The 27,837-nt window shown below is 36.8% G+C and overlaps 2 protein-coding genes across 2 annotated transcripts in view; one reads left to right on the top strand and one right to left on the bottom strand.

Moving 5' to 3' along the window:
- The window catches only part of LOC111514586 (uncharacterized), a 255,565-nt gene that overhangs the window by 9,854 nt on the left and 217,874 nt on the right, over nucleotides 1-27,837 (top strand). Inside the window, exon 2 of the mRNA XM_074180217.1 lies at nucleotides 15,212-15,256. The gene's annotated coding sequence lies outside the window, so the exon portion shown is untranslated. The remainder of the gene's footprint in view (nucleotides 1-15,211; nucleotides 15,257-27,837) is intronic.
- LOC141484877 (uncharacterized) lies at nucleotides 24,143-26,155 on the bottom strand. Its single transcript, XM_074180496.1, has 2 exons — nucleotides 26,010-26,155; nucleotides 24,143-25,718 (listed from the first exon to the last, which is right to left on the bottom strand). Exon 2 carries the CDS (start codon nucleotides 25,715-25,717, stop codon nucleotides 24,143-24,145), a length of 1,575 nt encoding a protein of 524 aa, XP_074036597.1. The 5' UTR covers nucleotide 25,718; nucleotides 26,010-26,155.

The following is a 27,837-nucleotide window of genomic DNA, read 5'->3' as shown; positions in this document are numbered from 1 at the left end:
ATTTTGAGATATAGGTCTCATTCAGTACCTCTCATAATATGTAATTATGCAAAACAATCCCCATCCACGAATATTTTAATGGAGTTATTGAATTTAATATAGAAAACATATAAGGGTTTGTGGGGGTAGTTTTTCTGCCCGGCAAAATATTTTGAGATATAGGTCTCATTCAGCACCTCTCATAGTATGTAATTATGCAAAAACATCCCCATCCACGAATATTTTGATGGAGTTATTGAATTTAATTTTGAAAACATAAAAGGGTGTGTGGGGGTAGTTTTTCTACCCGACAAAATATTTTGAGACATAGGTCTCATTCAATACCTCTCATAGTATGTAATTATGCAAAAAAATCCCCATCCACGAATATTTCAATGGAGTTATTGAATTTAATTTAGAAAACATAAAAGGGTGTGTGGGGGTAGTTTTTCTGCCCGGCAAAATATTCTGAGATATAGGTCTCATTCAGCACCTCTCATAGTATGTAGTTATGCAAAAAAATCCCCATCCACGAATATTTTGATGGAGTTATTGAATTTAATTTTGAAAACATAAAAGGGTGTGTGGGGGTAGTTTTTCTGCCCAACAAAATATTTTGAGACATAAGTCCCATTCAGCACCTCTCATAGTATGTAATTATGCAAAAAAATCCCCATCCACGAATATTTTGATGAAGTTATTGAATTTAATTTTGAAAACATAAAAGGGTATGTGGGGGTAGTTTTTCTGCCCGACAAAGTATTTTGAGACATAGGTCGCATTCAGTACCTCTCATAGTATGTAATTATGCAAAAAAAATCTTCATTCACGATCATTTTCATGTGTGTGGGGGTTGCCTTTCTGCCCGACAAAATATTTCAACATACGGGACTCATTTTGTATGCCAAATTAAATACATTTCAAGTAAAGAATCCTCATCTATAAAATATTTGAAGAAATTGTGGATTTTTCTTTAAAAATTATTATATATATTATATTTCAACATAGGGGTTTTGTTCTGTATGCTTCAATGAATATTTTCGAAGAAAAAAATCCCCACTCACGTATGATGTGAAGGAATTATGGATTTTTCTTTGCGATCATTGAGTAAAGTCATTGCTGGCCACGAAATGGATACCCATTTTGGGAGCCGCTGATTATGGGGTCCCGTGCGACGCTTCGACAAATCCATGGCTAGAACTCGTGGCTGCTTTCACACTGATGTTTCCATATTAGTTTATTTAAATTTTAATATTTTCGACTGTTATGATTGAGAGACAAGTCAGACGATTTCCAAGTAATGGAAAAATTTGTAGAGAAAGGTCATTGAGAATTTCATATTTCGATTTGTTACAGGTGAGTACAATAAGATATTTTAAATATATTCCAATGTATATTTCGTTTTCGGCCGCATATACTTATTGTGTTCTTACTCCCATCTTTTCATTGCACCTATCCCAATAATCTTGTTTTTTTTTACTAGTTTATACCTTACAGGTCTTGTTGAATATTTGTTATATTATTCTCGTCTTAGTTTTGATTGTACATGAATTGTTTGCCTATAATCCAGTACATTACATTCTAAATTACAAATTGAGCTGTCTAAGTTGCTTTGTTGCGTTTTCTGCTGCTAAGGTACCTCTTATTTTTGTCTACTTCATTGGTTTAGAGCTAATATATAGGGTTGAGGATTCGTGTCTGACGACCTCATCAACTTTTTCGTTGCCGCGGTCTACTACTACTGTTGGCAGTGTGTTCACTTCTTCGTAGCATTCTTAGACCAGTCTACGTAGATCGCAACCCGCCTTTGAAGAAGATCTTGCTTCACATCAAGGGTAATATATAGGGTTCGTTTTCAGCCGGTTGTGAAGATCCTTGCCAAGCTTCTCGAGAACAAAGTTTGGACCCCATTGCGGCTATGCACGCGGCTATCTATCTACGAGCGGTCAAAACACGTAGCCGTTCCATATTTGGTTTTCGAACCGTCATATACTTTCTACGTGTTTCTGTCTAGCACGACACTTCGTCATCAACTTTGACTGTTTCAAAGTTTAAGTAAGTGGATTTCGGTGTCTAGTGATCTTTTTGACTACCCTAGTTGTTATAAGATATAAAAGTAGATTTGAGAGTAACTACAACGCTTCTGTTCGTGTAGTTCTCATCTCGGTTCTCATTGATTCCTCAATTCCCGCCATGTCGCTTGTTCAATCTTTTTCCAACAAAACAAAGATTCATATCATCTTAGGAGTTCAAACACCATTGTATAAAGTTAGTACACCATGTCTGGGATCAAGTATCACCCCTCTGACAAGTATATCTCTTCAAAACTTCTTTAGTTTCAAATATTCTATTCCCGCTATCTTGGTCCACTTTTTGAATGGGAGTATAGGACTGTAGTCGATTTGAAGCCCTCCTTCCTTGGTTAATTTTTTTATAATTCTTAGCTCGATCACGATCGGAAGACCGTGGGTTCGATTTCTGCCACGACCAGATATTTTTCTCGAGAGAATTTATCTGGTTGAAGCCGGGATGATTCTGCAACCGTGTTAGGAATCACACGTTATAAGTTAAGACCTCGTTAGTCCTTGGCGCGCACAAGTTTCTCAACTTCTGAGAGTTGTCGTATGGGGGCGACAGCTGATTAACGGAAAAACAGAATTTGAACAGATTTTTTTTAGGTCAGTGTTTTATGACCATTATGTCTCAAAAGACAATAGGTGTAAATGTGGAGAATGTGGTTGGAGGATATTAAGAAGTTTTTCACAGAAGTTGTGATACATTCAGCTACGAGCTCTTCTTTTGAATCAGTATAATGGTTTTGCTATATGATGTGTCCATGGTTATTCAGCTAGTATTAGTTGTGTTTCTTTTTGATATATTTTCTGATTTGGCTCTGTACTAATGATTTTAGTATTTTCATAACTGGTTCAGGGCCCGTATATGAAGTTAACGATTTGTTAACACCTTCATCAACTTTGTCATTGACTGGTATTCTGAAAGATTATATCGGTCTACTACGAGTTGGCAGATGATTCACTTTTTCGCAGCATTTCCAGGCCAGCTACGGTAATGCCACTCTTGACTTTATCCATGAAGCGAAGACATAAAGGCCACGTAGATCACAACCTGACATTGAAAAAGATTTTGCTTCACATTAAGGGTAACGTAGGGTACGTTTTCAAACGGTCAAACCGGCCCCCATCGCGGCTATGTATATTGACGGAGCTGAGCAATACATATAGCCGTTCCTTATTTAGTTTTCTACCGTCAAATAATTTCTGCTTGTTTCTGCCAAGCGTGACTTTTTTATCTCACTTCAACTGTAAGTGGATTTTGGTGTCAAATGATATTGTTGACAGTTATTCCAAGATGTCAGATGTGAATTTAGTTTATTCAACTGTAACTGCAATGTTTCAATTTGTGTATTTCTCAATGTTTTCTCAATTCTTCTTCCTATCTCTTGTTTCATCTTTTGCTACGAAACATTCATATTACCTTATGTCCCTCTATCTTTGTGATTTTTGTGAATACTACTGAAGGAACTTGGTCTATTTCAATGGGTCTATCTTAAGCCCTCCTTCCTTGGCCTATCTTATTATAATTTTTATGGCCGAACGCCTGCATCTTCCCGATATACTATTTTTTTTTCTTTGTACCATGATAACTGAGTCAACTTTATACGACGTATGTTGAAAAAATAAGGTAAATTTTTATTTATATCAAAAATTATATCAATTTTTATCTTGACCCCTTCAAAGTTCCCCTTAAATCTCAGCGATCCGTTATTGGGTTTCTTTAATCTTGGAAACGGGAAAAAGTCGCAGGTGGTGAATACGGTGGCTGAGGCATTACTAAGGTGTTGGTTTTTAGGCATTCGATCAAGTTTGACGTGCTTTTTTTGTCTTGGCTCTCCTGGGCTCTTCCATTGGGACGATTGACCTTTGGTTTCTATGACATTACCATATACCCATGAATCATCACCAGTTATGGCATTTTTGAGCGATGCTCATGTGGCGGTTTTTTGGTAAAAATTCAGCAATTTTTGAACGAATTTCGCTGCCATACGCTTCATGCCCAAAATTTCCGAAATCATTTCCTGACATGAGCCTATGCCGACATCCTCAGCAAATTCTCTAACAGTGATTCGACGATTCTCCTTAACAATTTTCTCGACTCTCTCAACATTTTCATCCGTTGTTGATGAGCTGGGGCATTCAGAGAAATCTGTGTCTTAGATTAGGAGTTGTCCAGAGGAGTTGTCCTCCTAGGTCATCGTCCATCCTGTCCTTTCCAGGAAGGTGGACAGGTCACTAGGAAATATCTCCTTTATATCGGCAGGTGTAGGCCAAGACTCGCCGAACACACACTCTCTTTGGCAACCTTGAGGTATCTCCGCGAAGGATTTGGAAGGTGCAGCAACATTACTGTCGTTGCGCGGTTTCTTCAACCTTCCTGGGGTTCCCCTAGTGGAGGTGCTCAAGTGAGGGCGCTTTTCTGCAGAGGCAACCGGCGGAGATTTTGGCGTCCGCCGCAGGAAGTGCCCTTGCTGTTGGAGGTGGAGTGGGGGAGGAGGAGGGTGAACTTGCCTTGCAGTTGCTGCCACTCCTGCTTCTTTCCCTCTCTTTCTCCTTTTGGCGTCGGCGCTGCAAATGCGCTTACGCCTTGACCTTTGTATTACATCACGAGGTGATCTGCTATGTCCAGCCTCATTCCAAGCGGTAGATTGGACATTTCTGTTCATCCTCAGCCACCGCCTTAGATTGAGGTGAGCACTTCTGTCCAGCCTCGAGATTGGTTTTTGTTTTTGTTTCTGTTTTTGGGTTTGTTTCATTCATGTGTGTAGCAAGGGAATAGTTGGTCACCTCTGACAGAGCCCCGCATTACCAGAGGAAGGCTGATTACAATGAGGTTTCGCCCGGTTCCCCAAGGGGATCATTCATAACCGCATATCACCCTGCGGCCATTCAGCTATCGGCACGATTCCTTACACCTTATCTGGGGTAGGCTGGTCCACGGTGGCATGTTCCGTAAAGGCTTTTGAGGAGTTTTAGTTCCCCTCACCCTACTTATTTCTGCCACTGACCAGGAGTCCGGCGATTCCGTCCGTAAGGACGGGCTTCCCGGACAGGGCCTCCAGTCCCTTGGTCGTTCCACTATCCGCCACCTGGGGATGCGCCCCATAGGTAGCCAAACCCACTGGGCCCTTCCTACATTTGACAAGCTGTAGTATGTTATTTCATCTATTGTACAGGGGGTTTAAAAACTTTGAAATTCTTATTGTTTGCCTTTTTTAGAGTACCTCGCCAGTTCTATGAATTATTAGGTGTTAAATACTTTTAATACATACATTCTCATTATTAAAAGTTTATCATTATATTTTTGTTGGTTGCACCTCCACTATAAAGGTAAGTCGACTGCCTTGATAGATCGTATCTCCTACATCTCAGAGAAGTAAATGCGCCTTTTTCAATCACTACTACAAAAAATATCAAGGCCCCCGATCGAATGCCTCTTACGTCTATCTATTCATTCGATATAAAATTGTTATAAACTATATGAAAGATTCGTTGAAATGTCTTTGGTTTCTGTTCTCAAGTAGATTTTTGGTAGTTCACTTTTCGGTTGGTGTATAAATATCGAAGTAGCCATATAACTGTTTTGTTTCTTTCGATTTGTGTATTGAAATTCCATCTCGGTCTGTCGTGCCAAGCTTGATTCGATAGGTAAATGTCAAGTCGAGCTATTGTCGTAATTGATTTCTTTATAGTGTCGGCACATATACGACCAGGTCGATTCAGTAGCGTGGACTCTGTTTCTTCGAAGTTGAATAAAGAAGAAAGTTTTTGTAGATCCTCCATCGAATTTATAAGTCAGTTGGTACCGATCTTTTTGCTTCGATTTTTAAATGGGAATAGTACAGTTATTCAGCAGTTTATAAAATTGGAAATTTTTCAATCGCTTGCATATTACCTTGCAAGAGTAAACTGAAGTGATAGTATCTATTCACATAATTTTTATCTTATACGTACCTAAATAAAATTTTCCTTATGTGTTAATTGTGAATGAACATTTCGAATGAATATGCAGAATATTAAAATAGCGTTTAATTCTGATAACTCTGATAATTCTCATAATTGAAAAATAATAACAGGCCCCAATACATTATTTTTTGTCGATTTTTATTAATTAAAAGGAATTCTTAAGGCTCCGTTTCGATAGTATAGTCTGAAACGTTGAAACCGTTATATTCTTTATTGTTCTCATATTGTTCTGGTTACAGCAAATTGAACTGAATTATTTGATTTGTCTATGCCAACTTTGTCAGAGATTTTTTTTAAATTTGCTCACTGCCTAATGTCAATACCTGCCACTCAATCAAATTATATTTTGAAATCTCTCATACACAAATCTTCCAATCCCATCGAACAGCTACAATTATTTGTAGCCAATGAGCTGGATGCTTACTTCTCCAGAACGAGTATACCAACTTCCAACTTAAATTTCAATTTAAGAGCCACCGGTAGAAAGCTGTTTCAGCCTGTTGGGCATCGTCAGTACCGGGCAGGCGGTCCTCGATTAAAGACAACATGTTAATAACCGGTTGATTGGTCAAACCACCAACACTGACATAAAAACTTGGCAAATTGACTCAGGTGTCACACCAATAGGTGGTTCCACTTATGTCTCGCTTTCTTTTACGCAGTTATTTTCATCAAGTACTTTTCTTGGTTATTCACATTTGACTCCAATCGAGGACCGCCTGCCCGGTACTGACGGTGTCCAGCTGAAACAGCTGTCTACCGGGGGTTCTTAAATTGGAATCAATATGGGAATGATCAGAATAATACTTATCTATTTATCTTTTGATTTTCGTGGAATTATTTTCCAGCAGCTTGTGCTATCATCTTCTTCGCTCTACTCAAACTGAACGTTTTATCTTCTTGTTTGTTCTTTTGTGCGGTTAGAACGCCTTAGTGTAGGTACTGCTGGTAAATTTGCCTGTATTCGGGTTATATCAGGTAATATCCTTTGTATTGGATTTTCTTTAGGTTCACTGTTTCTACGAATGTGTATTGTGTAGTATATTAAATGTTAGGTCTTGTTGTGTTTTGATTTGTATTTTTTCCTCGATAAGTGAATTTTGACTTTTAAATTTATGTATGTTTAAGTTTTCCCAGATGTCCATACGGTTTCCTTTATTGACTTGTTTTATGAGGTTTATGTTCTCTGGTGGGTGAAAATTATGTTTGTTTTGTATGGCGTGTGTTGCGAGGTTTGATTTATATGCTATTGGGTTTATGTATGCCTTTTTGTGCTCGTCGTACCTATTGGATTGTTTCGACGATTTAAAAAATATTCTTTGCGAATCTGTCCATTTTACAAATCTTCTGTTAAAGTAATATTCGATTCTAAGAAGTGGGGTAATGAAACTATTGAAGAAATATTCTCTAACAAATGTGGTAATGAGTAATATTTCAGTGAAAAAACGCTTAAAGAAGAGAACCAATTATGTTTGGAAATATGTTTTTTCCGTTAACCAGCTGTCGCGCACCTACGAACGAAAACCCTCAGAAATGGAAACTTATGCGAGCTCTTACCTTTTAACCTGTGATTCCTAACCAACATACTATTTTGATGATAACAAAAAAAGTATTTGTGTATGTTTGTTTCTTCTGATAAAGTGCTAAAATATTTGTCTTTTATAGTTTACTGAATGAATGGTAATAATCTGAACATGAATTAGAATCGCCCGGTATTATAGATCGAAACAATTTACAAAGGACAGTAAAAACATGAGTCACCATCCAGGAATCCCATCCATTACAAAACTAAGGATTTAACACATACCTCACTCGAGTTATCTACTGATAATGCACTTTTGATGCATTCCACCAATAATTCGAAATGTTGTATTTTATCTTTCAAAAGACTTTTACTCGTAGGCTTCGACTATTTCCTGAACACGAAACTAAGTACACTTCTACACCCATTACATAAATGTTTGTTTGACAAGAAAGTTTTTGAGGGATTTTCCTTTTCTTCATTTAGACTCTTGTTGTAATGAATATAAAATTTGAAGTTCGGTGATTGGAAAGATAGAAGGTATTTTGTTCGATACTTTATGAAAATCCAGTCAGTTTTGTGTTGAGATGGATAGATTAGTGTAAGGAATTTAAATTTTATAAATTATAACGTGTCAATAAAATCTACACCACATTTTACATTATGACAATCATCGTCGTAGTGTGTAGAATGATCTTCCACTAGATCTCGTGAACTTTTGAGTTTAATTTTTAACTCGTAACGAAACCAGGTGCGATTTTCATCACTATAAAAATGATATTCCTCATTATGTATGTTCAATTCCCAAATCTATTGTCGGGAAGTGAAGAAAGTGCAACAATTACTTCTCGAATACCTTCATTCGATTCTAACTTCGATTCTAACTGGATATAATCCAACGCCCTTCGTGGTATTAGCCAGGGGAGTTGTTGTTTTCTGATACGTGTCAGTCCATTAAACTACTCTGTAGGGTGTTGAGACTGGCCTGAACGAATTGTTCTTAGATAATTTGATTTATAGCCAGTCTTCAAGTATGCCCACTGACTATATGTGAAAGTTTTCTTTCCTTATACGAGGAATTGGGCAAATTTCGGATATGCAGTTGGTTACCTCGTTCGCAGGCAGATGGGGCGACGACAAACCTGTTGTGTGTTGTATGCTTCAGCTTAGTTCGAGGAATGATACCCTGACGGAATTCAATTTTCAATTATCTGAAATCATCGACTTTATGTTGATGATATACACTACCTTGCACTGACGAGTGGCCAAACAGCCCGAAACCGGTCTGCAAGTGTGTTCCAATAATTGAAAATATATTGCGGCAGTTGTATCGCCAATAGATTATGCAGGAATAACTTCTGTGAAGAATCCTGCACTGACACCTGTCGTATATAATCCAACGCCCTTCGTGATATTAGCCAGGGGAGTAGTTGTTTTCTGATAGGTGTCAGTCCATTAACCTACTGTGTAGGGAGTTGAGACTGGCCTGAACGAATTGTTCTTAGATAATTTGATTTATAGCCAGTCTTCAAGTATGCCCACTGACTATATGTGAAAAAAAAAACCCTGTAATCTTCAGTGTTGAATTTTATAGTTGGCACCGTGGTTCGTTTAACTACATGTCCTTCTATCTTACCTAAAAACTCATGATATAACCGAGTTAGTTTTCAAATTCCACATTTTAGTTTTATACTTAATAATGGGGTTAAACCCGAAACCAGTATAAACCGTATAATTAAAATTAACTAGTGGAAATAAGACAAAAGTGTTTTTATTCATTTCATTAAAGTGATCATGATTACCACAAAATAAACAAGTCATCAATCACACACATTCCGTTGTAATAAAAAAAATAATGATTAAAAAAAATTTCACTCGTTCGGACTTCCATTGTCTACTATATAAAATGATTTGAAATCCCTGAAACAACTGAAAAAGAATAATTAAAAATGAATAGCTGAAAATAACAATTATATTAAGCAAAATAAACCTGAAATGAAATAATAGTGAAATAAACTACAAGTAAAAATATAACAAATGAATAAATAAAAACAAAATGAAAATAAAGGAATGAAAAAAGAAAATAAAAATAAAAAGTGTAGAGATTCCAAGTCACGTTAGTTCACGACGTTTCGATTGTTAGTATCTACAATCGTCTTCGGGTGATGACTGGACTGATTCCTCCGAGAGATGACTATTTATAGGTCGTTCAAATACTTTCACTTATCCCTGCTTTCCATTTTCCGCTTCACTGGTTCCGTGGGAGATGACCGTTTTGGCGGGAGTTGGCCATTTTTCGCTTGATGATGGGTTTCCCTTATGTTGCGTATTTCTACGCTGGCCTGGCTGAATACTTTGTTGGACAACATGTATGCGGCTTCCTTGAATTTTCTCCTAAACCAATGTTCCTCTCTGTGCAAGATCTCAGCTTGGGACCACTCGATGTTGTGTTGATGGGTCCAAACATGGTCTGCTATTCCTGATTTGCTGGTTTTCCCTCGCTGTGTGTGCTTCTTGTGCTCGGCAATGCGAACATTCAATGCGAAACGTCGTGAACTAACGTGACTTGGAATCTCTACACTTTTTATTTTTATGTCTTTTTTCATTCCTTTATTTTTATTTTGTTTTCATTTATTCAATTGTTTTATTTTTACTTGTAGTTTATTTCACTATAATTTCATTTCAGGTTTATTTTGCTTAATATAATTGTTATTTTCAGCTATTCATTTTCAATTTTTCTTTTTTAGTTGTTTCAGGGATTTCAAATCATTTTATATAGTAGACAATGGAAGTCCGAACTAGTGAAATTCATCATGAAACATTGTCAATCACCTTCAAACAAACATTAAACATTAGTTGATCATTTTATTTATTTACATACTTTAAATTATTTTTCTTATAAAGATCATTATTAGCGTTAAATTGTTAAATTAAATTGCAAGATGACACGGTAAAAACTATTCAACGTTCCCTCAGTTTTCAATATGTATTATTTATTCTTGCGGTGGGTAGAATAATTTCGGTAATCAAATCGTCGTTTCTAACAAGTCACTGCTCTAAATAATAAATGAATCGCTCAGTTCACTGAGATTACTAGGAATTCAAACTATTCAAAGTGCTTATTTGATCAGACCATATAATATTGATAACGCTTTGAAATAATGCAACTTGAAAGATAGCAGAGCATTTTATCAATAAATAAACTTATTATTTACCCAACGCATCATTCAAGACACAACACTGGAGCTTTATCATAAACAATACCGCGTCAATAAACAAACTCGATAATGGTTACTGGTGATGAGCAAACAAACTATATTGTTCTTCCTTGCATGGTTATCAAGCAGTTGGGGTCGCAGAAAAAGTGTTTTCTCATTTTCGTTTTAATTATCGCTTCAAGCTTTTCTTAACTACGTCGTTACTTTGTATCTACCGTGACTGGGGATTATTAAAAAAAAAGGGATTCTATAATTTACCATGAACCGACTGGTTGGGAGTTGAAAGAATGTGAATAAGAAATTAACAGGTATTTGAAATGTTTTTTTGTTCACTGGTTTAATGTCGAACAACGGAACTTCGGGGAGAGATAGTTATTGTTTGGTTACACCGATTGAAGTTCAAGACAAAAAATGTTAGTTTACTGAATATATTTTAAGATTCAATCATTTATTCGTTGGAAAAATCAAACGAAATCAAAGCAGCCATCGGTATTTCATTAGATGTTTCATAACTAGACATGATAATATGAATATGAACCCGAGAGCATTAAAGTAAAAAATTCTAGAACGGAAATATTCAGGTAGATAGATACATAGAATTTATTTATCCTTTGTGCTATATTACATAGATGGTATATGTCAAATAATATTTTGATCTAATACTTATAAAAAAGTACAATACAATGGTAGGTAGGTAGGTAGGTTTGAAGTGAGTGGGTCTATTCGACCCTCCACCGCAACCCATAAGGGTTTATTGTGGCTCACACCTATTCACACTCGGCCAAATAAACCCAGCTTCTTAACGAAGCCGATTAGTTTGTATGGTGAGTGTTCTCTCAGGTCAGATGGTGAGAGTACGGATCTGCTGAACTCAAAGAACCTGATTCGGTCCCCAGCGGGGCAGGCACAAAGTATATGCTCTGCAGTTTCATCATTTTCCAGACAGAGGCGACACACACTGTCTTCCGACAGTCCAAGTATCTGCATGTGATGATTCAAATGACAGTGACCTGTAAGAAGACTTGTTAGACATCGTAGTTCATCCCTACTGTAGTCCAACAACTGTTTGGTATCAAGCTTCGAAGGGTGAAGGGTGAGCCAATCCTGGAAGATTCTGCCAGAAGTCCATAACTCTTCTTGCCATCCAGGTGTTAAGTGTTTGTTTGGCAAAGCCCAAAGCGATGCCAATGACAGGTTCTGGTCCAATGAAGCCGCTTGCAGCACCCTCCTTTGCAAGAGAGTCAGCAGCTTCATTGCCTTCCAGGCCAGTATGGCCAGGTACCCAGACCAGAGACAATCTGTTTAATCTTCCTATCGAGGAATGCATTTTGGCAGTTTGCTACCAATTAAGACGTTGCTTGACTGTCCGCTTGACTGTCCGAGAATATTTTTGTTGGCTTGTCAGTGAGGTTGGATTTATCCAATCTTTCCGCACACAATTCAATAGCGTAAATTTCCGCTTGAAATACAGTCGCATAAATTCCTAGGCAGGTATATAACTCTCTGCTGGGTCTGCGACTGAAATCACCTGCACCAGAACCGGGAGGTGTTTTTGATCCATCTGTGAACCAACAACTATCTGCTCTTAATATTTCCTTCTCCCGGAGGATCCAGTCCTCTCTATTTGGGAACACTAGATACTTTATAAGGCACTTCGTAGTTGACAGTTGGAAACATTAAGTCACAGTTCATTTCCAGAATGCTGCTACTTCCAATGTCAACAAAGAGTTTGTTGCACTCTGCATTGAATTGATTTGTGCAATTAGTCGTTTCTGGCAAACTATTCAACGGATCAACCTGAAAATTCCTCAGTATGCATAAGTCAATATGACCTACATGTCTAAAATATTTTAGACGAAGCGGCGTTGTCGCTTCTACTATAAAGTAGCGGCTTCTTTGTCAACAAATTCATATACTATTTTCCTATACCTATCTATTACCGTTTAGAAGATATAAATTAATTTCGATATTTTTTTTTACCAAACATGAACTTTTATAAATGCTGATAATCTTGAACTCTCTTGCACTAAAACGATCAAATTCGAAATGGAGTGGAATGATACTATGAGAATCTTCACTCCGAGTCATATTTTCATTTGCCTCATACAGGGTCTTCAAAAACTGCAGATACTTTGATCTCATGAAAAAATGAGTGGAACTCAATTTTTTCAAATGGAACACCCTGTATATTTCAACATTTTTGAGCTCTACATCCAATTTTAGATTAACTTTGTTCAGATAATACTATTTCTATTCTGAACCGTTTTCAAGATAAACTGTTTCAAACGGAAATTGACATGGTTTCCTTGTTCATCACTCATTTTTGTAAAACAGATTTCGTTTGATGTTTCTCAATTAGTCACAGATAATACAATGAAAAGATAATTATTAAAGTACTCCTCAACCATCGAATGAAACTTCTCTTCAAACAATTGTTTTATTAACGCTGAAACACGAACTGAAAATAATAAACCCTTAAATTAATGAGTTAATTTAATCATCAGTGTATTCTCTTCATGTAATCTCTTCAAAAGATTGTCATGTCATTGTCATCAAGTCTGGAGTCAAACTATTGAAAGCAGTTGTAACTCTCGATTTCATATCTTCCATTGTTGTTATTGGAGTAGAGTAAACCATATTTTTAATGAAACCCCACACGAAATAATCTAATGGATTGCCATCTGGTGTTCTAGGAGGCCAACGAAAAGGTCCATTATTACTAATCTATCTGTCTTCGAAGATTTCGGTTAAAGCTTCGCTGACTGAATGAGAATTATGGGGTGGAGCATCCATCCATTTGGTACCATACACGTTCTCTTCCTGGTCTATTATTTGAAATCATTTGAATTCCATTCCTCAGTAAATCTTCATATTTTGATGCTTTCAAATTATCATCATTAAACTCGATATAAAAAATTGACTCATTCTTTATGGCACAAAATACATTGAATTGTCATCTTTCTTGAAACCCCCTTTGGCGGACAACATGGGAATTTTCTGGCGCCCAATAATGAGTTGTGTCTATTGAAAACTCAATTTTTTGTGAATTTGGCCTCATCTGTCCATATGATATTATCGATGAAATGTTCATCCTCTTGAGTCTTGACAAGTAACCATTCAAAGAATTCCACTCTACGAGGTAAATCAGTCTCTTTCAAATGTTGGACACAGTAGAACTTATAGTGATGCCATTTATGCTTATTAAGAATTCGACAAATTGTCACGTAGGGTATACCTATCTCCCTTTCAGCCTCGTGCAGAGAAGCATTTGGAAATGCATGAAAGTATCCCAAAACTGTTATACCATTGTCATCATCATCCACTTTAGTCTTCTTACGAATGATTTTTGGACGGAAGGTTCCATTCAACCTACAGTTTTTCAGTAGTCGATTTATCACATTATTATTCGGCTTCGGAAGTTGTGGATATTTTTCATGAAATACTCGTCATGTTCTGCTTGCAATTCTATTGCACTCACCAGAAATTATTAATAAATTCAAGAAATCTTCATTACTGTAACCTAATCTTGTAACCTACTGTAACCTAATCTTGTATTATAATTGGTAGCTATCACAATCACTCAAAACCACCAACGAAAGTCTGACGTTAAATAATTGGTTTATTTATTTTTCCAAAGCACACTATTAAAAAATATTAATGTGTACTGTTGTACGTTACAGACCGATACCTCAATGTATACAAATTGTAACTTTTTCTAAGGTAGGTACATACCAATTTCGAATTGACTGATCTGAGACAGTTAAAAACTGGATATTACTAAGTATTAAAAAAATGTTGAATATCCAAAATAAGTGATGAATTCAAAAAAACGAGCAATAAAACCACGTCAGTTTCCGTTTGAAACAGTTCATCTCGAAAATGGTTCAAAATAGAAATAATATTAAAAAAATATTTATTAGAAAAATGTTTTCATGCTTTGCAGGAATTCTTTGAATAATGCATAGGTCATCTTCCTCTTTTCTATTCTTTTTTAATTTGTATTGTAGTGACACTTCCTACACAATCTTATTGTCCTACTGGAAATAAAGAATTATTATTATTATTATGACAGACACTTTTATAGTAATTTTATATTGTTATTATAATAATCTTAGTCTTCGTCAATATGGCAGAAATAGTGTACACAGTTTGTACAGATTTTAGTGAAATTTACAAATATAATTTTTGAGTGGTCCAAAGGCGAAACTAAAACGTCATTGCTTTAAAAAAAAAAGTGTTGCTAAGGTACCGTAATGTTCGAGATCTGAATTTTCCAAAATATTTTTTCATTTACTCAAAAGGAAAATTGTTCTATTAAAGTTCGAAGTCGTAATTAAAAGACATGTAATTAAACACGTTTTCGTGAATTCAAAATTGTTATTGAATTTTTGAAAATTGATATCTGTGACAGTATTATTTTATCTCATGTTACTTTTATATGTTAATTTCAGGACCCACTCATCCAGAAATTCTAGGAATAACCGAGTTGTGATAAGGTATGTTACATTATTGCATGTATCTAATTTATCCACTTCCCGATTTAATTCAACAAGGTCACTGATCCTACCCACAAAAACTCTGACTTTTTTTGCGACACGCGCTTTACCAACCAAGTTGACGTCATCGAGGAAGTTAGATCTAACAGGGTAATCTTCAACATTTGCTTTCAGTCATACATCACTGATTTCTTAATTGATACTCTCGATGATATTTCAATTTGAAAAAATGTGATTTCAAAAGGGGGTTGTTTTGAATGGGACATCGGCCGCTTCTTTTCGTAAAAGTCATAGCTCACTCTGCTATCATCAGACTATCGAAAGATACCCTTAAATTTTTTGTCAATTTGATGAACATCATATGGCTTGAGAATAATAACAGGGGCTTATTTCACTTAGGTTTATTATGATGGGGGAGTAAAGACTTTTATTATTTTTTTTACGACTCTGATAATCACAGGGAGGGGTCTTATCACCCCTTCTCTGGAACATAGTTCTGGATACCCTAATTGATCACCTTAACAAAAATGGATTCTACACAATTGCATACGCAGATGACATAGTTATCTTGCAGACCGGCAAATTTATAAACACACTGTGCGATAGAGCGCAGGATGGGCTCAAATTGATAGAAACATGGTGTAAGGAACACTCATTGTCGATCAATTCCAAGAAGACTGAGATGGTCCTTTTCACCAGGAAAAGAAGTTTAACGGGCTTAAAACCTCCCGAAATCTTCAAAAGCCAACTAAACTTCTCTGAAGAGGTGAAATACCTTGGTATTATCCTCGACAAGAAGCTAACGTGGAACTCTCATCTACAGAGTAGAGGTAGAGCAAAAAGAGCATACGTGGCTTATGAGCAATGTCGGAGGACAGTGGGACGCGCATGGGGTCTTTCACCCCGTGTAGTCGCCTGGATCTACACTGCAATAATAAGACCTATGTTAACGTATGGAGCCATTGCATGGGGACCTAAAGTTCTACAAGCAACGGCCATCCAAAAAATATATCAAATGCAGCGACAGGAGCCATGAGAACAACACCAACCGCGGCAATGAAATTAATCACGGGTCTGACCCCTCTGGACCTGTACGTTAAGGAGGTTGCGTTAATGGCCATGGTACGATTGTACACGGCTGGTGTAAACCTAGAAGTAGGAATGGGTCGATTGAGGTTGAGCCTATGGCGGGAAGCGCTTACTGCGCAACCTCTGCTGCAGGCAACAAGTGATGCAATTGAACTCAGGTTTGTGAACCCTACAAAATACAAATTAAGCAGAACACAGAGTCAGATGCTACAAATGCAATACGGATTTATACAGATAGCTCAAAAACCAAAGAAGGCTCAGGACGTGGAGTGTACTCCAGATCACTAAGCCTAAGGATTGAGTGGGGAATGGGAAGAAATACCAGCGTGGTCCAAACAGAACTGGCTGGTATCTCAATCGCCACAAAAGAAATAACCAAGAAAAGAATTTCTGGCAAAAACATAACAATCTGCACTGATAGCAGACAAGCACTATTAGCCTTGAACAGACACCGTGTTACTTCAAGGCTAGCACTAGAGTGTCACCAAGATTTAGCCAAAGCCTCGGTAGATAATAACATTATCCTGAGGTGGGTTAAAGGGCACGACAGGAGTAAAGGTAATCGCATTGCCGACTCTTTAGCCAAGAAAGCGGCTGGACTAAGAATTTTAGGACCAAGTGGCACCCACGGCCTGATGACTTCGACAATTGCGGAGCTAGTCAAAAGTTACACCCATGCTCAATCTTTAAAGAGATGGGATGAAATCAAACGATGTAATCTTGCCAGGATCACCTTGGGCGACCCTGGGAAGCTGGCGCCGAAGAAATATCTGGCGATGACCAGGAAAAATCTACGCTTTATAGTAGGATTTCTGACTGGCCACTGTCAGCTAAGGAAACACCTACATAATATGGGGCTAGTGGACACACCTCTATGCAGGATGTGTGAACAGGAAGATGAGACTGTCAGGCATGTCCTGTGCGAGTGCCCGGAGTTATCGTCAATAAGAGAGTGTGTTCGGCGAGTCTTGGCCTACACCTGCCGATATAAAGGAGATGTCTCCCAGCGACCTGTCCACCTTCCTGAAAAGGACAGGATGGACGACGACCTAGGAGGACAACTCCCCGGGAGGATGTACAATGGGTCACATGTGGCCTAAGTGCGTGGGCTTACACTCACCCTCCCTACTCTACAGATAGAGATCACTTACGTCTTTTCATGCATTCGAGGTGATACTCAAAAAATTTCTTGACGCGGTATTATTTGAATGCAGCACTGAGTATTTACCTAGAATATGTTGATTATTCCAATCCTCACGTCGCCGGCGTATAATCTTCAGAAGTTTGAGAAAAATATTGAACGAAAGTCATTTTCTGTGGAGGAAGTCAGATTTTGATTTTTTACAGATTGCTAAAGGGGAAAATACCTAAAAAGGGTTGATAAAACCTTTGAGAAAATCTTTTTTATTTCACCACCATTTCGGCTCTGGCGATGTTTAATAAACAAACAGGGTGTAACAAAAAGGTAGGTTATAAATTGAACCACATATTCTGGGATCAAAAATAACTGCATTGGATACAACTTACCTCATTGCAAATGTACACACAAATAAAAGTTACAACCCTTGTAAAGTACAAAACGAAAATCGATATTTTCTGATATTCCATAAACTGTTTAACATTTTGTAATAGAAATAGATCCATGGCTTTCTCATCGTAAGAGCATATTTTTCATATAAAACCACGCAATCTGTTCAGCCCATAACAATTCTAGGGGGTATTGAACTTCTAAAACCCCTCAAACTTTTCTATGCGATACAATTCAATTGGTATTATGACACATTTGGTTTATTATATCATTTCTGAATCTTTTGAAACACTTTTTAATCATTAACACGATTTTATTAGCTTCACCTGTATGTGTGTATGTATATATGTATGTTTGTTTGTTTGTTTGCTTGTAACTCTCAAGCTCGAGATCTGTATTTGACTGAATTATCGATATTATTGCTTGATCTATTCGCGGGCAGATGGCGCTGTACGTAACATCCTTGATATATCGACATTATTGCTTGATCTATTCGCTGGCAGATGGCGCTGTACGTAACTTCCTTGATATATCGATAATATTGTTTGATATTTCTGGATCTATTCGCGGGCAGATGGCGCTATGAATACCAATGGAATAATGATTTACCTGTAAGGCGTTATGCGGAAAAATATCCCAATCGAAAAACACCAAACAGACGATTATTGTTTCTATCCATTGATCGCCGTTTACGGGAGACGGGTACTTTGCGGCCGCAAGTCGCACACTGTATAGACTGGGATTTACTTAATAATAATGATAATAGGTCTTTATTTTCATAATGATACAATAAATAAATGTGAACATTTACTGAAACGGAAAAGGCTTCATTCTGTATATCGATTCATTCTGTTTAATTTGAAGCTTATAGGAAGTTTCTGAAAAATATAGTTCGGAAGTTCGATTTTTATAATTCATTTCATGGAATATGTTATTTCTCCTTCGTATGAGCTTCAAATTAGAATGGTTGTAAATCACGCCCGAAAGAAAATAACGCCGGCCGCCACTGGTAGTCATAAAACAATGATAACGTAGCTAAGAACGCGCGAATGTACGATGTTCCCTACCACGTAGAAACAGCTAGAATAATGCTACCGAATTGGATGGAATTTCGGCGACATTTTCCAGCGCATTCGATTACGATATATAAACGTTAGCTGCGAACATATCGACACAGTCAAGTGGAAGTTACAGTGCGGTACGCGAAGAGATCTAGTAAAGCGATAGACATTCGAATAATAGTTGAAGTTTCAGTTGAAGTGTTTGTTGTATTTAAAGTAAAATAAAGTTAGGATTGATTATTCAATTTAGTCAATTACTAGTCAACCCACGGGGAAAAATTTAACAGAATATAAATCTATTTACTAGATAGATCAACACCCGTCCTTTTTTCGTTAATACCGATTCGAATTTTTACTATGTTTTGACTCCCATTCATCGAATACCTGAGAGCTGGACAGTTCGGAAAACGCTAAAGGAAGATATTGTATAGCGAAAAACTTGTCGCTGTTATCTAAATTGTCTGGTGGAAATCTGACAAAGAGTTACTTGAATAGGTTATGGATTTTTATCAAGTATCGGTCAATTATACCAAACAAAAAAGACGGGAAACCAAACCTCAGTGAAAATATCGATAACGATATCAATACATACTACGTGTATTTCACCACACAAACTACTGTCTTGAAGATTTTTTCGAAAATCATCTGTGGTGCATGAAGAGACCTGAGAATTGTTTCTTTCGAACGATTACTAGGGTCTGCATTCAGAAACAATAATCCTTTTTGATCATCAAAAAGTTGCCGATACTCTGGAATAACGATGAGAATTTTCGCATGAAAATTTCGAAATTGAAGTTTATCCAAGCCTACCACTCAACAATATCTCTGCGAATAAATAAGATACAGCCAAAAATAGAACTCCAATTCGGTTTTTCTTTATCTCCTGAACCAAAAGATCTTGAGTCGTTTTTTGGTATTAATCAATGAGTACTCTGAAAGAGGCAACTTTGTTACAATTTAATCAACTCTCTATATAATGGACTCGAGCGGCGAAGATTCTACCGGTGAGAAAGTTATCAAAGTGTTTGAAGAAGATGATAGTCGGCTGACGTGAGATCTGGGAAGTGTAGTGGATGAAGCAGAACTTCGACGCTCAATTCGTTTAATTTTCAGACGGCGCGGCGATTAGTGAAACTTGCGGACGGGCCTTGTGGAGCAAGACTGGATCTCTTCTGTTGACCAGTGCCTGCCGTTGTTGATGCAATTTTCAGTACATTTCGTCGATTTCTAAACAATAGGACTCTGCAGTGATGGTTTTGCTCGTTTGCAGAAAGTTGTAGTGAATCACAACAGCCGCTGACCAACATGGTCTTTTTTTATGGGTTTTCGCCTGGACAGCTCATCGATGTCCAACTACTGTCTTGAAAGTCTCCTGTTGTCGTAGAGGATCCACGTGAGGATCCGATCCAAAAAGGATCGTTTTGGTTGTGCAAAAGCAAAGAAGAACACACCTTGAAAAGTGATAATTTCTGTCGATTATTCAAATCGTGTAGCACCCACTTTTTGAGTTTTTGACCTTTACAATACATTTTAAACCATCCAAAACCGTACAATTTTTCCGCCATTCCACGCACCATTTGTGATGGTTGAGTCTCCACCAGATACCTCAAATCCTCGTCCTGGAGAACAGTAGGTCGACCACTTCGTGGCTCATCTTCAAGACTGAAATCTCCAGAAGGAAATTTCACAAACCAACATCGAACAGTTTGTTCATTAACACTATCACTGCCAAATGCCTGGTTAATATTTCGGGCTATTTTGGCAGCGCTTTGGTTCACTTTGAATTCGTAAAGAAAAATTGGTTAAAAATTGTTCAATATCATATAGTAATGAGCTGAAAAGGGGCAAAAAAATTGAAATTCAGAAAAAATTAGCAGTGTCAATGTATAGAGTGGAAAATTCACTATCGATCAGTACATACCAACTGAATGCTGGTTAGAACATTAGTAAATTATATTATAATAGTATTAAGCGTAGTTTTACAACAGATAGCATTCATGGAGTTTAAATACGGCCCCTTCTAAACTCAATGCCCTAAGGAAGCTGTAATGAGGCCAGTTGTGATATACACCTCTCGCACGCATGTGTTTCTACTACGTATGTATACGAGTAGATCTCGAAAATTATGAAAATTTCGAAAGTTTTTCCTGAACTTCACTTTGAGTCAGGTAATATAAAAGCACAAGCATCTGGCATTTTAATTCAGCAGGATCGTCACGCAATATTATTTATATAATTATATGTTAAAAGTGGCGTTGAAAATGAATGTGTATATAATAAAAATAATTCTCAATAATTATGAGCCGTAGGAGATAGAAGCATCCCATGAATAAAACGTGTTAATTGCAATTAAAAAAATATCTTGACTTGTTAGAAAGTTGTGAATGATTTGAAGCTGAAAGGGCACATATTTCAAAGAGATTGATCAATCTATACAATAGGTTCTAAAAAGTTAGGTTTGTATTTTCTCGATTAATATAATCCACACAGCGGATTAAAAATGTATCCTTGGCAATGTTTCTGATTTTTCTGTGATGATCAGTCCAACTTTTTCGATCGATTAGATCAAGCAAAGAAACGACTCTTTCTCTCTAAATTGATAGATGTAGGCGTTAACTACGTGGTAGGAAATCATAATGAAGAAAAGAGAATTGAAACTTTCTTTGTTTTTTATCAAGCTTTCATTAGCTTCACCTGCATGTATGTATGTATGTTTGTTTGTTTGTAACACTCAAGCTCGGGATCTGTATTTGACAGAATTATCGACATTATTGCTTGATCTATTCGCAAGCAGATGGCGCTGCACGTAATCTCCTTGATATATCGACATTATTGCTTGATCTATTCGCGAGCAGATGGCGCTATACGTAACCTCCTTATACATGTAACTTAACATGTAATGTATGTAACTTTGAAAACGTCCTTAAAGGACAAAACTGCAGTAACGTTAGTTACAAATAAAAGTGGTTAAAAACATAGAAAGTTTCAATTCTCTTTTCTTCATGACTCTCTCTCTCTCTCTTTCTCTCTCTCTCACTGTGTGTGATGAAATTCAGGGGTTTTGGAAAATTTTGATATTAAGGATCAATGGAAGATCAAAGTTGAAAATATCGAAAAGGTGGACTCATGAATGCATAAGTATTTACAAAGGTATAGGAACTGTTTTAAAAATATAAAATAATGAATTTTGAAAAGCATGTCGCAAATTACATGAAATAATGAATCTAGAGTGTTGCACAGTTTTGGATATAAGGTATTGAACGCATTTTTCAAGCAGGTACAACTTAAAAAATTGTATTTCTTCGTACAATTCCGTAATAGTAACCACCAAATGCTCAGAAAATTATTGCATTGAAACGAAAATGCTGTTGTCAAGGTTGTAATTCTATAGACTTTATCATCATTTTTCCTCATCCATTCAGTATGATTTCCGTACGCCACTGCAAGAGACAACAACGTCAGTCATTTCTGAGAACTCAGTGCCTACTATTTCCTGTTTTAAATCCATTTTAAAATCTGTTTTACCGTTAATCAGTTGTCGCCCCCATACGAACGACAACTCTCACAAGTTGAGAAACTTGTGCGAGCTAAGGATTGACGAGGTCTTACCTTTTAACGTGTGATTCCTAACACGGAATTATAGTATAGTATTCTGAATCAAGAACGTTACACAGAATGGTAAATACTGTAGAATATGAAAAAAATCATTTGAAACAGAAAATAATGAATGAGGGGTTGAAAATTTCGAAATCTAATACTGGGTTCAACAAACAAAAGTGTGTTGAATCAGGCGCAATCATCTTAAGTGTCAGTAACACATGCACAACATATGTTATATTAACGATGTAACGTATATTTTAAATTGAAGAGACTCCGTTAACTATCGGAGTCAATTTACTGAAAGAGGAATATACCGCAAGCCGATGCTGAATTTTTCTGGGGTCATTCAATACATCATGAAACTTTATGATTATGAAGTTGGGTTTAGGTGGTTCATGTGAAAATCTCGGAAAGTGAAAAGGATATTTCAAGTGGGGGAGAGTAATTTGACCAAACTTCTTGTATGGCTTTCTTGAGTTGAAACACTAATTATGACTAGGATCTTTCTTGTAAGGATTTCATAAAATTAGAATTTTGATAAAAATGGCCATTCATTTGTTCATACCGTAAAAATTAGTTGGTTTATGGGACAATAAAAAACTTATATGATATGACGAAGTAACACCTTTTCATCTATAGGTCACCTTGCGGAAAATTTATATTGTTCGTATATTTTTCTCTCATTTTTTATCGTTATTATTATTTGAATTTATGAAAACTTTAGTCAAATTTCTTCCTTAGCGGAGTTATTATTTTCAGTTTTTCAGGATTTTTATGTGCTCACCACCTACCCATAAGGCTGAATCTCAGAATTGTAAAAATTATACATTTTTGAGAGGTATCATACGATCCCTCAAAAACTTAATATGAGCTTGAGAAACAATAAATGAAAAATTTTATATTATCCACTTCGGGATGACTTTATTAACTACTAGGGGAGACCGAGGAGGGTTGTGACACTTTTTGCTTTCACTCATATATTTTGGTTAAAAATTGACCTATATCTGTGAACTTTACATCAGTCAAAGCTTGTTCTATTCTCTATTAGAATCAAAAATAAAAATACACAAAACTAATAAGTTTCCCGAGATAATGGATTAAAACCAAAGCGACAACCCGTGTCACAACTCTCCTAATACCAAGGTAAGTTGTGACAGTGCTCGAGGTGAGTTGTGACACTTCAGTGTTTGGAATTTATCGGCACTTTTTGTAGATTAAAAATGAACGAGTAATTACGAAACAGTTTTAATCATAATCTTTGGCTAATTAAGTAACATAATTATTAAAACTTAACAAAATAAATCATCTTTCTAAATGGCACAGAGAGAATAAAAATACTTAATATTAGTTTAATCCGAAAAACAATTATGACACTCGTATTGCAGTTCTCCCCCAGTACAATCTTCATGTGACCATCCTTTGCAATTAATGCATTGCACCCATTTTTCGTTAGGCCTGCTATTGGCAAAGGGCTCGAGGCAACATAAGCAAAAACATTCATTTTCTGTGCCATCACTGCCCTCATTATCGTCCTCCTCTTCGTCACGAATATTCTTTGTCTTTGATTTATTTTTTGGTTTTTTCCCCTTTGGTTTCTTAGCATTTTTATCAGCTTGGCGGAGCTTTAGGCAACGGCCTTATTGTTTCTGGCGAGAATACATTAGATTGGGTGGCAAGTGGATTACGAACTGTAGATGTAGATGCAACAGGTTCAATATTTGCAGGCTCTTTAGAGTTGTCGCCGGTCATAACAAGAGGAGTCACATTACGTTCTTCACATCCAACGTGCTCGTTGTGATCTCTTTTTTCTAGACCTTCCCCAACAACAACGTCGTTCTCAACTATATCAACTGACAAATTTTGGGTGGGGGTTTCTTCCGGATTTTCTATCAATTCTTCTTCTGCAGTAATGGAAGCTTGTTCTGGCACAGGATTGGTCAAAATGCGATCTGTAACTTGGCTTGGCAAAAAATCTGCTTCTCCAAAAATATCTGTATTAACAGGCCATGTTCCTGTTGCAGCAAAACCAGCGCTGATATTTTTTGCAGTGATCGCCACATCAAAGGCAGTTTTTGTTATGGAAGGGATATCATAGATAGACATAACTTTGCCAGCATTTGACCGCATCCAATTATCACAAGCTGTGTTAATGGCCTTTTTAAGAGGACCAAAAATTGCACGATCCATTGGTTGCAGCTTGTGTGTGCAGTGTGGAGGGAACGTGAGCAAAATTATGCCGTTTTCCCTGCAAAACTCTATATTTTTCAAAGCCATGTGGGATGAATGGTTATCCAGAAGTAACAAAGCTTTTTGCTCTTTTGTTGGCCTCACGTGGTTTGTAAAATGTTCAAGAAAAAAGTGAAAGTCGTCTTCCTGCATCCACCCGGATCCATTTGCTGTTCCTACTGAACCTGTTGGGCCATCCCGAATAAAATGTTCTTGAAATCGCTTCCGAGGGAATATAAACATAGGTGGTATATAATTACCCAAGGCGTTCCCAGCAAAAGCCAGCGTTACTAAGGTTCCTCTTTCCGCAGAAGTCATCGCACTGACTTGTTTTTCTCCACGTCGTGCGATTACTCTATCAGGTTTTTGGACTGTAATAATCCCGGTCTCGTCGACGTTCCATACATCTTTACCGCTGAGAGTATGCTTGGCCAAGACTCCTGTATAGTTTTCAAAAAAGGCAGCGACATTTGTCCTATTAAAGCTCGTGGCGCGAGCGATGCTTGTAGCTTGAGGTAGCCTAAGAGATAAATTTGAATGTCTCTTCATGAATAGCTTTAACCACACTTCTCCAGCCATTTCGTTTTTTTCCCATGATTCAGGAACTTTTTTATTGTGTTTTTTTGCTAATAAATAGGCTAAACTCCTTGTCTCTTTTGTAGTCAGTCCATAATTAGACGCGGCACAAGTCAACAAATAATCGCTCAATATCTTTTCTTCGTCCTTCGTAAAAACTGTTGGGCTGATATAGCCTACAGATGGAGCCTCGTCTGATAATTGTTGTTGATGTGCCTTTTTCTTTTTAATGTATCTTTGTAAAGACATATAATTTAGATTATATGAAGATGCTGCACTTCGAAGGCTTTGGCCTCTAACCGTCACCTCTTCAAAGGCCAGATCGTAAATTTCGATACTAGCCATTCCTCTCTCTGTTTTACGAACATATGTATTAGGCATTCTGAAACAATAAAAAAGCAATGCAGCAATCGAATGCATACAAAATAGCCATATCACTTGTTAGTAAATAAAATAGGAGAGTTGTGACAGCCTGTCACAACTCTCCTAGGTGCGCAAAATCGTGAGTGTGCCAGAATAATAATGTATAACCTCCAAACAGTAAGAGATCTCAATAAAATTATGAATGGCTTTGAATTTTGAAGGCCCGATGCAAATTAGAAAAAATATTACACTAATGCTCCCGTAATACATAGCAAAAGACAGAATAAGAAAGTTATGATCAAAAACTTACTTTTGGTCGTTTTTTAGATGACAGCGTCACAGTAACTCAGCCGCTCCTCGTGGGCCGTTGGCGCGTACTAAATCCAATAAGCAGTCTAGAAAACAATAAATGTGCGACGTTGACAGCTCGCTAACGGCCACAGATACAGCGAAATCGCGCGTGTCACAACTCTCCTCTGTCACAACCCTCCTCGGTCTCCCCTATATTTATATTTCATCATGGAGAAAATGTAATGTTTGAGCAACTCCGAATGGAGCAGTCAAGCTGCTGGAAAATGATTCCATGAAAATCAAAATATAAAGATGAGTAATATTCTGATCATTGGTTTGATCATTCAAGTTACAACTGCATTAGCAAAAATTTTGGAAGCTTTCCTGGTATGCCATCGGAAACCGAATCCACATGTTTCTAGAAATGATATAACATCAATAAAGTTAATTCAGTCAAGCTGCTGGAAAATAATTCCATGAAAATCAGAAGATAAACTTAAGTACTATTCTGATCACTCCCAATTTGATTTCAATTGAAGAGTCTCCGGTAGACAGCTGTTTCAGTCTGTTGGGCTGAAACAGCAAGCGAGACATAAATGCAACCACCTATTGGTGTGACATAAAAACCTTGGGTATCACACCAATAAGTGGTTCCACTTATGTCTCGCTTGCATTTACGCAGTAATTTTTATCAAGTACTGTTGCCCGGTTCTGACGATCCCCACCGTTAGTTAGGGAAGCCACAGATTATGCTGTAGACGACCCCTCCCGATATAGAAGGCCCCGACACTCTGTCGAATGAGGCCCTCATGTCCCCCGTTAATGGATGAATAACTTTCTCATCCATCCCACCCCAGCCAGGTAGGGGTATCCCGTGAAGGGCGGCACTGATGTCTAAGGACTTCATGCCGTCATCAATCAGTCATGAACCCATTGGTCCCTCTCAAGACCAACAATCAGCCAAAAGGGTAGAGGAGCTGGTCTCCAAACCTGGAAGAATTGACGATGACATTCTGGTGACAATCCCCAACAGGCTGAACTATCTACCGGTGGCTGTTAAATTGAAATCAAGAAATCAAATTGGGAATGATCAGAATATTACTTATGTTTATTAATTTTTTAAAATCAATAAAGCAAGGAAGTCAAAAAATTACTTAATTTGTCCATAAGTATTACCGTGTCTGAATAAAATTCTGAAAGGATATATATATATATATATATATATATATATATATATATATATATATATATTTTATATATATATATATATATATATATATATATATATTTATATATATATATATATATATATATATATATATATATTTATATATATATATATATATATATATATATATATATATATATATATATATATAAAAATGAATAGATAAGTACTTTTTGATCATTCCCATATTGATTTCAATTCAAGAGCCACCGGGTGAAAAACTTGTGTGCGGCAAGCTAGGATGTTATACTCTATTCTCCGTTCAACATTATATAAATATTTTCTGTCAGTTGTCATTTCGTTAGGTTCCGTCTCATCTCTTGATAAAAAATCTATTCTGCCTCAGCATTTTGATCCTTCTTGCTCAGTTTATTACTCAACCCATTTTGTACTTCAACAAGAGAACCCAGATTTGGAGTAAAATTCAGTGCAGTGAAAGAGAAATTCGCATATTTCCTTCGTTGCGTTATAGGCAAAAATCAGTTCAACGAACCAAAAACTGTTGCTTGATTTAAAAAGTATGGTGTTTAATGAAAAAGCACGAATTCCTTATATATTCCTAATCGTAGCCCGTAAAAACAAATCTCAGACATCAAGATAAAGATATTTTCACTGCTAA

Source organism: Leptinotarsa decemlineata, unplaced genomic scaffold, assembly GCF_025532065.1.
Source record: "Leptinotarsa decemlineata unplaced genomic scaffold, Ldec_3_MD MMD2_tig00026294_RagTag_RagTag, whole genome shotgun sequence".
In the NCBI taxonomy this organism is placed as follows: domain Eukaryota; kingdom Metazoa; phylum Arthropoda; class Insecta; order Coleoptera; family Chrysomelidae; genus Leptinotarsa; species Leptinotarsa decemlineata.
Note: the sequence above shows the minus strand (reverse complement) of the source record. Positions and strands in the feature narration are given on the sequence as shown.